The 12,532-nt window shown below is 38.9% G+C and overlaps 1 protein-coding gene across 3 annotated transcripts in view; it reads left to right on the forward strand.

The window, feature by feature from the left end:
• The window catches only part of SNCAIP (synuclein alpha interacting protein), a 93,945-nt gene that overhangs the window by 59,582 nt on the left and 21,831 nt on the right, over positions 1 to 12,532 (forward strand). For 2 of the 3 annotated variants that reach the window (XM_017807386.1, XM_017807389.1), the window contains exons 5-7: positions 435 to 614; positions 5,057 to 5,170; positions 10,459 to 10,584. In XM_017807386.1, the coding sequence (XP_017662875.1) occupies positions 435 to 614; positions 5,057 to 5,170; positions 10,459 to 10,584 (420 nt within the window). The remainder of the gene's footprint in view (positions 1 to 434; positions 615 to 5,056; positions 5,171 to 10,458; positions 10,585 to 12,532) is intronic. The other variant, XM_017807387.1, reaches the window with a different exon arrangement.

Here is a 12,532-nt window from a genome sequence, read left to right on the forward strand (position 1 = left end):
CTACATTTTACATTGTCCTTAACACAAGCTACTACTTTTTTCAGAAATCATGGGTGTTTTCTGTTTAATTACTCATCAATATAGTGCTATTAAAAAAAACCCAGAAATTATGAAAATGTGGGTATTTTTTCAACTACCTCATTGACCAAACTAGTGCAAAGACTTAAAGCCATTTAAGATCTTACACCGTTGTATGACAATTGCATGAGAAAGAGAGAAACTACACAGTCAGTCAAGCCAGTGAGAGTCCCACCTCTCTCCTGTTGCTAATAGTAGCCAAGTTCTTTATAGTGAAATGAAAACCTCTGGATTTTGACTTAAAAAAGAACTTGCCTATAGGGAAACCTCTTTGTATTTTACTTCTGTCTAGGGCTGTGAGGCTAAATGTATCGTTTTATCCTTAGTTGTAACTAACATACTACTTTTTTTAACAGCCTCATTTAGCAGCAGATAATCTGGATAAGATCCATGATGAATGTGACAACAATCTGTTGCATGTAGCAGCATCAAAGGGACATGCAGAATGCCTGCAGCATCTCACTTCTTTGATGGGTGAAGACTGTTTGAACGAGCGAAACATTGAACAGCTAACTCCAGCTGGATTAGCAATAAAGGTAACAGTCTCTTTCTCTACTGTAATGAGACATAAAGGTCATTTAGTTTCCTCCTGTGATGGCAGTAGGAAAGGCATCCAGCAGGATGTTATTTTTCAAGCATTTTAAGTGAGAACAAAAAAAGCCATTGACTGGTACTGCATAAGCAAATTAAAATGGGTTACTATACAGGATGCAATATCCAATGTCTAACATTGAAAATTTATATGTTGTTGTCAACGCATATACATTAATATTTAAGTAAGTCAACTGACTTTAAAGAATATTTGTCACATTTTAAGCAGCTTTCATTTAACTCAGATTCGGTTGTTTCTTTCGGGAGCATAGCAGTTTCTTGATTTTTTAAAAATACTGGTACAATCCTATAAAACAAGTGTGAAAACATGTTTACAAAGCATAAAAACATTTGGAGATGACAATTCTTGGCTGTCTAGAACAATTGCATCAAAGTTAAAATGTACATGTTAGAGAATGATCTGTTAAAATCTGCAAAAAGTGATGTCAAAGTTTACAGGAAAACCTGTTATATAGAAAAATATGAAAATTCATGCTGTTACTATACTAAAATAAAACACAGTCGTGTACAGGACGACTGATGATTTAACCATAGTACTTCTGGTTCTTTAGTAAGTGAGACTGAATGGTTGAATGTCATTCCGTGTAGCCTTGAGAATAAAGCAGGAAAGGAGTGAAATATAATACAAGAGTATCTGTTTCTTTGGGGGTTTTATTATTATTTGCTTCTTGGGAAAAATTTGGAAACTGAGGAAGGACTGGTGGATTCCTACCTGCAGTTTTGCATATTTGAGGTGGCATTTCAATGATCTGGTGCAGGTTTCAGGGTTGGGTTTTTTTATTTTTATGGATCAAGCCATATGAATAGAAAATTAAACTGATGTGTAGTTGTGCTAATGAGATGCTGTTATATCTTGGCCCATGTCAAACTGAATAGTTACAGTCTGCCAATCTAAAGTCCAAATTTTTAGCTGAAAATTGTTTTCTTTCTTGTTTTTTTTCAAGCTAGGCATATAGTAGGTATATAGTGTGTTTATAAGCCAATAAAACCTTTTGTCTGTTTCTCCAGAAAGGTTGGCTTATTGAATAATTGGTTCCTTTACTTTCAATAATACTTGAGCATACTTTGACATTCACAGAAAATTGTGTAAATGTGATGGAGTTCTTCACTTAAGTGAGGAACCAAGTATTTCTACTGCTCAGGCCCAAGTATTTCTAATGGTGTCCTGCATGACTGGGCTTGTCCTGAGTCATCACAAAGTTTTGTAAGAGCCTTTAAGTAATCTGGCATAACTAAACTTTATAGCTCTTGATCCTTTCTTGCAGAGTGGTTTTCAACACTGATAAAATGGGATTTATTCTTCTTGCCGTTGTAACTCCCATAATGTTATACTATGTGGGGTGTACGCCGGTTTTCCACAGGAGTGATGACTATCAGAGTGGAAGAAAACATAAACTTCCATGGAAGAGAATTTCAACAACTTACTGATGATAACATATCCCAATAAGGAATGAATTAATGAAAACTAATTATTTTGCTTCAAGACCTCTTTCTGACCTCTAACTATGAGCTAGAGACAGAAAATGGAGTGGAATGTTGTGGCCAATCACACTGTTATATTACAGAATCACTGTATCAGAGCATGTTTAAGGTTACAAGGGACCACTGGAGATCACGTAATCCAACTTCCCTGCTCCTGTGTTTTGAATATATCCACAGAGGAGACTCCATAACCTCTCTCTGGGCAGCCTTTTCCAGTGCTCAGTCACCCTCACAGCAAAGATATTCCACATTTTTCAGGTGAAACTTCCTGTGTTCCAGTTTTTGCCCGTTACCTCTCATCCTATTGCTTGACACCACTGAGAAGAGCCTGGCTTCATCCTGTCGGCACCCTCCCTGCAGATACTTAGAGACATTTATGAAGCCCCCTCTCAGTTCTTTTTTCTTCTGGCTAAACAGGCCCTGCTCCCTCACCCTCTCCTCCTATGAGAGGGGCTCCAGTCCCCTAATCACCACCTAATAATCATCATAGCTCTCTGCTGGACCCACTCCAGGAGCTCCATTCTCTCTTGTACTGAGGAGCCCAGAACTGGACACAGTACTCCAGACATGGCCTCACTAGGACTGAGTAGAGGGGCAGGATCACCTCCCTCCATCTGCTGGCATTGCCCTTCCTATTGCATCCCAGGATAGTATTGGCCTTCTTGGCCATGAGGACACACTGCTGGCTCATGGACAGCTTGTTGTCCACCAGGACCCCCAGGTACTTCTCCACAGAGTTGCTTTCCTAGAGATCGGCTCCCAGCCTACATGGTGGGGTTATTCTTCCCCAGGTGCAGGACCTTCACTGCATTTGCCTTCACTGCATTTCAGAAGGTTCTGCACTGCCCACATCTCTAACCTATCCAGGTCCTCCTGAAGGGCTGCACAGCCTTCTGGGGTATCGGCCACTCCTTCAGGTCATTGAGGGATATGTTAAACAATACTGGGCTCCATAGGAACACTGGTAGTTACATCAGAACCCTCTGAGACCCACTGTGAGCCAGTTCTTAATCCACCTCACCATCCACTCATCCAGCCTGTGCTTTCTGAGTTTGCCTGTGAGGATGTTGTGAGAGACAGTGTCAAAAGTCTTGCTGAAGTTGAGGTAGACAACATCCACTGCCCTCCCTTCATCTGTCCATCCAGTTGTCCCATTGTAGAAGGCAATCAGGTTGGTCAAGAATGATTTGCCTTTAGTGAATCCATACGGACTACATCTGTTCAAATTTTTGTCTTTCACATGCCTAGAGATGGCCTCCAGTATGAGTCATTCCATCACCTTTCCAGGGATTGAGGTGAGGCCAGCTGGACTGTAGTACCCTAGGTCTTCCTTTTTGCTGTTTTTGATGACTGGATGACATTTGGTTTCACAGTCCTCGGGCACCTCTCCTGATCTCCCCAGTTTTTGGATTATCACTATGGTGTCTGCTAGCTCTCTCAGCACTTGTGGGTACATCCCATCAGGGCCCGTGGACTTGCGGATGTCAAGTTTGATACTGGTAGTTTATTTTAACTATCTCTGGAGAAATCCTTTCCACATTAGCAAAATTATCTTACTTTAGCAGGTACTTAATTTTATTAATTCTTTAATTTTAAAAATACAAAAATATTTTATTCAGTTGTTATACAAAGGAAAACAAAATAAAAAAATTATTAGTTATTCATACTTACTAATATTTGAACCCAGATATGAGGAGGAGGATTTTTCTAGTGTGATAAAAAGAATACAAGTAGCTTCATAGTTTTACTTCATTGCTGAAATTGAGACAAAGTAAGTAAAGTAAAATAGTGTGTATTTTTGTATTTGTGTGCATACATTACATATGGAAGGAATAAGAGATATAAAATTAATTTTATTTCAGCATTTATTTTTCCCATAATTTTATATAGGTGAACATGCGCTACATTCTTTTCTGTGCTTTTATAAAATAAAATTGAAACTTGAAATGAATATTTATTTCTTTCTGTTTAATGCTTTATCTATCTTATGCACACAAGCCACTTTTTTCTATTATGTATGTTGACCTTTGTGAGGTTTTGACTGAGCAACTGAAATTCTTGTCCCAGCTGTCCTTTAGAATATAAACCTTTATGAACGTATGAGTTGAAAAACGTCGGTAAGAGCAGGCCACAACATAGGTCATGCCAAACTGCATTTACCAACATACTATTGCTGAAAAGGGGCTGCAGGAAGAGGAGCTGACAAAATTCTTGCCTTTACACTGGCCTGCGAGCATGCTGTGAAGAAAATGTTAATGTGGCCACAGTATCTACATCCTACTTCATAGTAACTTGCAAACTACTAGGAGTGTGCATAGCAGCTTGAGAATCTTGAGACAAGGCTGTAAAAGGTGTTCAGGTGAAGAACCATCTCCTTAATTTGTGTTTGTAGAGTACCTGTTGGGCAGAGGTCCTAATCCATGAGGTTTAGGCATTCAGCTACTACATATGTAAGAATAATTTAAGAGGCATGCATTTAATTGGTGTTCAATGAAAACTTGGGTTTCTAGGTAGATTCTTCATTCTACTCCAGCAAATAATCTCATTTTGTCACTGAACCTTGCTGTACAAGTGATGGAAACAGAACTATGGTTTCTCTCTGAACAATCTGAGAGTAGGTACCAGATTGTGGTATCTATTGTGGTACCACAATCCTATTAGACTGACACTTTCACATTGCCCCTTTCACTATAATCAATTTCCAAACTGTACTTGGTCCAGGACAGCCAGATCAAAATGCGTAACGTAAAAGCAGACAAAAGAACATGTTTTTAAGCGAACGGGAAATTCATAACTTTTTAATAATTTTGATAAGCTTTTCCCTGTTTAGTAGATGTGTTTAGGGGGGAAACAGCTGGAATTGAATTTTTTTTTACTTGTTTAGAATGGTCAACTGGAGTGTGTTCGATGGATGGTGAGTGAAACAGAAGCTATTGCAGAACTCAGTTGCTCAAAAGACCACCCAAGCCTTATTCATTATGCAGGTTGCTATGGCCAGGTATGACTTTCATTTACTTTTTCAAAGAGATTATTTAGATGCTCATATAATAATTTTAATTTAAAGCATGTGTATCATTCTGTGGCTTTTAATTGCAGGTGTTCTGAATTAGATCAAATATAGCAAAATCTTTCCTTACTTAATCTGTGTAATTTTTTTCAGTGTTTTCTCTCTTAAGTTTTTTGTTTGTTTGTTTTAACTTTGACTGATGGCTAGGAGAAGATTAACTGGCATATTAGGCCAACCAAGAACATCTAGGAAGATTAGCTAAGCAACAAATATATTGGGATAGTTCATATTATCTTTTCTGGAGAGACTGTTCTCAAAAAAAATTTGCAAATTGTGGTAATTTAAGAATTCAGCATATTGGAAGTGAAGTGTGGTGAAACTTGAACATCATCTGTCTGGCTCTAGCCACTTTTATTGAGCACTACATACATAAATATGTTGTAAATCAATCTTGTTTCACACCTAACTTATCTATAAATATAATAAAAAGAAACTGCTGAAGTACAGCATTCTAGTGCTTTGCTAATGTCTGGAGGAACATATATGCCACTTAATTATACTACATTCTCTTCCCACAAAGTCTGTTTTTTCCTAAGTAGACAATGCAATAACCCCTCTTCGAAGGACCTTCTCCAGGATCTACTGTGCAAGGAATAATGATTGATTATTCTTCTTTAATGTCTTTGACAGATGGACAACTTTGTCCCAGACTTTCTTCAACAAACATTAAAGATAAATCATAGAATCATGGAATGGTGGGGACCTTAAAAATCATCTGGTTCCAACACTCCTGCCATGGGCAGGGACACCAAATCCCACTGGTTTTGTGCTAATGCGTTTTAATCTTATTGAGAGAGAACAAGCAAAATATAACTGCTAAGAAAATAATTCTTTCCTGTGCAAGTGTCTCATTCAATGCCATACAATTATTGCGGCTATTTCTGCTGTTAACTGCTACTCTCCAAGCACGAATTTACTGTAGGGGAAAGAAAGAAGCAGGTTTGTAAGGCTATGGAGCTGGAAGTCTACCCTTTCTCCTGCTGTTTCCATAAGCACACAGACTCCCTTGTTTTCATGCTGTGCAAAGACTTCCTTTGCCTTTTCTCCACTCGCCTACTATGCAGATGTTACTGGTGCAAGTTAGGACCCTGCCAGATATCCAGATTGATGGTGTCCTGCTTTCCAAGTTTGGCCTGTAAACACAGCACTGAGTATAGGGAAGCTGTGAGCCAGATCAGAACTGATTCAAGAAAGGCGTGCTTGCTACTGGGAAGAAAAAGTTTGAGAGAGAAAGTTGCATGTGAACTTAAATTCATATCTTCACTTGATTAGCCTAATTTTATCTTCATCTCTAAAGATATTTATATAAACTAAATCCATTGAAGCTTTGGGTTTTTTCAGTGAGCTATGCTGTCTACTGCCAGAAACAGATCTGACACACTTTATCTAGATTCCTTTCAAAGCAGAACGGAAGCTCTGCTGGTTGAGAAACACCAGCTACAGTCAGCCACCAATGAAATTTGAAAAGGTGATACATAAATTGCTGCCAAATTTTTAGTTACCTGAATGCCAAAAAAAGTTCACATGTAATGTCAGTTATCTTTTTTTCATATTCCATAAACAATCTGCAAACATGAGGGAATGTTGGGGCTGAAGGAATGCCAGACTATGTTACCCAACTGTGTTAAGAAGAAAAAAACTTTGAGAAATTTAAATGCTTAGTTGGCACTATCCTTGAAGCTTTAATTTATTTTACCATTACTTACACAGGAGATAATCCGTGTAAACACTGGTCTTGGCAGAGTTACAAGAATAATATTTTTACAAGGAAGACCTGCTATTGAATCATTTTGTAAAAGAGTCAGTCCCTCCATTGTTTCCCCAGGCATTTTAGGAGCACCATGTTTTCTTCAACAATTATGATTTAGAATGGGCAGCAAAGCGGAGTTCATAGCAAAGCTCCTATGTTAAAGGTCATCAAACCATATGGTTTTGGTGTCATGGCCTGACTCCAAAGACATGTCAGCAGTCTTATATTTTTCCAGTGAGAGAAGGACTACATAAGTCAATCTGACGGAAGAGCACAAACGCTTAAAGTCGACGTGTAGCCTAGTCAGCACACCTCTTAGCAAGGGTTTCTTTAAGCATGAGATTATGCAAGAAGAAACCATGCTTGTTGACAGGCCTCTTCATGCTGGGCATAAGTCATGGGTACACAGCATACGATGTGCCTGGCACAATCACCATGTCACAGGAAGATGGTGGTGCAGTCCTAGGTACCTATTGTCCTAGTTCTGATTAAGAGTTTCACAGGGCTCCAGTTTCTTTCCAACAGGGGTGTTGTGGTAGTATGGACTGCAAAGGTAAGAGGTGGAGGGTGGGAAATGCCAGAGTTTTGTGGTTTCTGAGCTCCAGAGAATCTAGGAGGACATTGGGGAAACAGCCTAAAGCATGATTGAGGACCTAGAAGGGATCCGATGCACAAGTTGATGCTAATACAATGCTGGAGAGCACAGTGGAAAGCAGTATATGACATTCAGATACACCAATGCCTAAAAAAATACCTTATTTTGCATCTCAGGATGTTTGCCTGCCTGTCTGATGTCATTTTTCCAAGGGTAATATGTTGTTTTCACTGACTCCCACTCTTCTGCTGTGAACGGATACTGGAAGGACAGCTTATTTAATTAATATCAAATGATGGAGCTAGGGTAGCTGTAGAGTCAGTTCTCTTCACCACGCTAATCCTTACCTTTGTTGACCATGTAATGATTTAAATGGTCTTTGTTAGTTGTACTTTCTTCTCCAAAAGCCAGCTGATGAAACCAAAGTCTGCAACCTGTCCCAGATTTTCCCAGAATCTTTTTATAGGCATGTTTGAATTATTGTAGGTCTAGAATATGCCAGAGGGATGTTAGTGACTGCTACAACATAAGATCATAGTAGGAATTAAAAATACCAGGTATATTGAATAATTTATTAGTATTTGTCAATTGCTGTTGTGAAATAACAAAAAAGTTATTATTTTCCATTGTCTTCATCTCAACAATTTTCTTATTATCCTTCATTTTGTCTGAATAAATTGCATTGATGACTGTGAACCTTCTCTGGGGAACACTTTTCTTGCAACCTGAGTGTTAGTATAGTGATATGTGGTATATTTTGATGTATGATGTTTTCATTTTCCCTAGTTGTATGTGAAAAAAATATTTGTTTTCTTGGGGTTTTTTTGGTCAAGGATAAATTTGCTAAGAAATGTACTCATTTGACAGAAACACAAAGAGTTTGAGTAGGACTATGACTTTGTGCCTGTGATCTCTTGGTGCACAGATAGTCGTAAGTACAGATGATTGATTATAGCCTTCCAGGCACTTGATTTCCACATTGACAAGATAAATTAATAGAAAGCATCATTTTCTCCATGCTGATTGTGATTGTAAAATTACAGAACATGCTTGACGTTCTGGTCCCTGTTACATTCCAAAGAAATATATGATTTCAAAGCTGTAGTTGTCTTCCAGTTCTGCAGAGGAGTTTTGCTAAAATATTTTTCTTTTAATTATTAAAACATAAAGGCAATTCACAGGAGTAGTATAATCCTTCTTAATTTCTGGCCAACATCACCGGCATATTGAGAAACTGCTCAAGAATATTTTTAAAGGGATACGTGATCTGAAGTCATCTCTCCATGCTGTCTGTCAACTGTATTGGGCATTCAGTCAAGGAGAAGTAAAAACACCTATGCCTTCACCCTGTAATAAAAACAAAATTGCTGTTAAAATGAAGATATGAGGAAGATACTTGTCAGACAGACTAGCCCTCCAAAATAGTAAGCAGAAATCCAGGTGCTTGAATGGGCAGAATCATTTGGAATAGCCCTGGAAGAGTCTGGCAATTCCTCCCCTTTTCATTGAGATTAAAATATCTGTGGTAGTTTTATACAAAAAAAATTGTTTTATACCCAGCCTTTCTAGAATATTCTTTCCTCATTTTTATTCTTTTTCTTTTTTACCTCTTTCCTACTCAGAGTCCTCTACATGCTTCCAATACTGTTTTATTTAGATACACTTTGCTTTTAGAGACCTTTGCTTTTACGTAACTGTGGGTGTTACGTACTTCTGCGTCACTGAAGCTACTGAGGTGCTGCAGGTTAAGTCTGCGCTTGCCTCAACAACACTAGAATCCACACAGCCCTTTTGATCTACAGCTTGTGTCAGTATTACATGATTGATATAAATGGAATATACTAAAAAATACATGTTTACAGAAAAGAATTTTAAGCTAAGAGGTAATTTGTTCTTTCAGCTATTCAGGGGCAAAAACTGGGAATAAAGCTGTAGTCAGCTATCCTTTAATGGATCTCACTTTTCTATGTAATCTATAGATTTATTCTAGATTTTCAATATGATTCATATTCAATAAGGCAAAACGAAATTTAATCTGGAGAGGCATGGAAAGTTCCTAGAGAGAAGAAATTTTTTCCAAATAAACTTGCTGGAGAAAATAAGATATGAAATAAACTTCGTGCACTTTTATAAGCTATCCATTGTTAGAAAAGGATATCCAGATAAATGTGTATTACAACTGTATACACACACAGAAAAAATGACGTTTGTACAAAATTAAGTTCGTACCTCAGTTTTGACTTCCAGACTTTCACTTGAAAATTTTTGGAGTCCAAGTCTCCCCATCCTTCCCAACATGCAGGACATACAAATGACCCATTAGTCAATACACTGAGATCTTAGGCTAGCAAAATTTCCTGTGTTTAGTTGTGTTGCTTCTCCTCTAGCACAGCCACTCAGAGCTGGGAAGCGGCTAGAGATTTGAAGAATCCAGCTGCTCAGCTCTGTGATCTAAGCATACTGCTGTTTTAATTTTCCAAAGAGGCTTGTGAACTTTGACCAAATTTCACAAGCTGATTTTCAAATTGATATATGGGTTGTTCTGCCCCATATTTCATCACCAAAACAGAGGCAGGCATGCTCTTTGCGTACAATTTCTCAGAATGTGTTACAGCACTCATATTTTTCCTATTATATCTTTTTATAAAATAAAGTATTTCAGCTTATTTCCTTTGGGGAAAAGAACCCACTAACAAAAAAAAACCAAACTAGAGACCCATGATGCGCTAAGTCCTACAAAGTTAAGAGACACTGAAAACAAGGAATTAATGGATAGTAATAGTAACAGATGGCAATACCAGTATTCCTCTAGTATATAATATAGCTTTCTGTTATTTCTTATCTTTTGTGACATTTCTTTCCCCCTTCCCCTAGGAGAAAATCCTTCTGTGGCTTCTTCAGTTTATGCAAGAACAAGGGATTTCACTGGATGAAGTTGACCAGGATGGAAATACTGCTGTTCACATAGCTGCTCAACATGGCTATCTAGGATGCATACAGGTAGAGTGATAGTTATATCAGACACCTCTAAACATCAAGCTTGAATGACAGCAACCAAAACTTATTATGGGAGATCTAACTGGGAATAATTATTGGTATGTTAAAATATACTAGAAGGATGAATTTTAGACCAGTAGGAGTCAGCCTGGAATACTGAAATGCTCCAAGTTTTTTATTCTATTCTCAATTATGCTGTTGCAACTCTAAAATAAATGTTGTATTGCAAGATGAAAGCATGATTATATTATTTATGCGTAAGCATCTAGTGTGTTATGTTTTTGTGTTACAAAAGGGCAGAGAATGCAGGTATGTATACTCTTCTTACTGTTCTGATATTTTCCTTCTGTTTCTTTTCTCACTGAGTAGTTGTAGCTCTCCAGCTTAGGAGAAGTGTAACAGATAAGTTTGTTGAAGGATTTACACCTTGAGTAAGCCATCCTTTTCAAATTTGTCATCTTTGAATGAATCTATGCTAAACAATGTAAAGTGATGCTAATTTCTAACTAATTATCAGGGAATCATCTTGGCCACTGAAAGCAATATAGTTCTGTTTTATAGAGGTGCTTAAAATGGTAGTTTATCTGGCTGAAAAGGCTTACACATCTACGATACTTCTGGGAGTCAGATCTGAATAAACCAGTTTGGATACCTCTGTCCAGTACCGATGTTCAATGCAGACATACCAAAAAAAGTCATAGGGTTAAGCTGGATGGCTAGGTCATAGAATCATAGAACCAGAAAATCATTAAGATTGGAAAAGACCTTTGAGATCCTCAAGTCCAACCTTCAAACTGGCACCACCACCATGTTCACCGTTAAACCATGTGTTCAAGTGCCATATCCACACAGTTTTGGAACACTTCTAGGGATGGTGGCTTCGCCACTTCCCTGGGCAGTCTGTTCCAATACTTAACAACCCTTTTTGTGATTTTTTCCCCCTAGTATCTAATCTAAACCTCCCCTGGTGCAACTTGCAGCAATTTCCTCTTGTCCTGTTACTTGTTACCTGGGAGAAGAGGCCAACCCCCATCTCACAACAGCCGCCTTTCAGGTAGTTGTGAAGAGTGATAGGTCTCTCCTCAGTCTCCTTTTCTCCAGGCTAAACAATCTCAGCTCCCTCAGATGCTCCTCATGAGACTTCCACAGCTCTGTTCCCCTTCTCTGGACTCACTCCAGCACCTCAATGTCTTTCTTTTAGTGAAGAGCCCAAAACTGAACACAGGATTTAAGGTGCAGCCTCACCAGTGCCCAGTACAAAGGGACCGTCAGTTCCCCAGTTCCCCAGTCCTGCTGGCCACAGTATTGCTCATACAAGCCAGAATACCATTGGCCTTCTTGGCCACCTGGGCACACTGCTGGCTGATGTTCAGACGGCTGTCAACCAGCACCCTAGGCAGTTTTCCAGATACTCCACTCCAATCCTGTCACACTGCATGGGGTTGTTGGGGCCCAAGTGCAGGACCTGATATTTGGCCTTGTTGAATCTCATACAACTGGCCTCATCCCTTCAATCCAACTTGTCCAGATTCCTCTGCAGAGCCTTCCTGCCCTCAAGAAGATCAACACTCCCACCCAACCTGGTGTCATCTGTGACCTTACTGAAGGTGCACTCGATCTCCTTGTCCATGTTGTCAGTTATATGAAACAGGACTGGCCCCAATACTGAGCCCTGAGGAGCCCCACTAGTAACCAGCCACCAACTGGTAACTGGTGGTAACTCCATTCACCACCGTGCTCAGGGCTCTGCCATCCAGCCAGTTTTTCACCCCATGAACAGTACACCCACTCATACCATGGGAAGCCAGTTTCTCCAGGAGAATGCTCTGGAAAACAGTGTCAAATGTTTTACTAAAGTCTGGGTAGATGTCATGCACAACCTTTTACTCATCCCTTTGTCGCAGAAGATCAGGTCTGTCAAGTAGGACCTGCTTTCATAAACTCATATTGA

The sequence above is a fragment of the Lepidothrix coronata genome, unplaced genomic scaffold, assembly GCF_001604755.1.
Source record: "Lepidothrix coronata isolate B3197 unplaced genomic scaffold, Lepidothrix_coronata-1.0 Scaffold18, whole genome shotgun sequence".
In the NCBI taxonomy this organism is placed as follows: domain Eukaryota; kingdom Metazoa; phylum Chordata; class Aves; order Passeriformes; family Pipridae; genus Lepidothrix; species Lepidothrix coronata.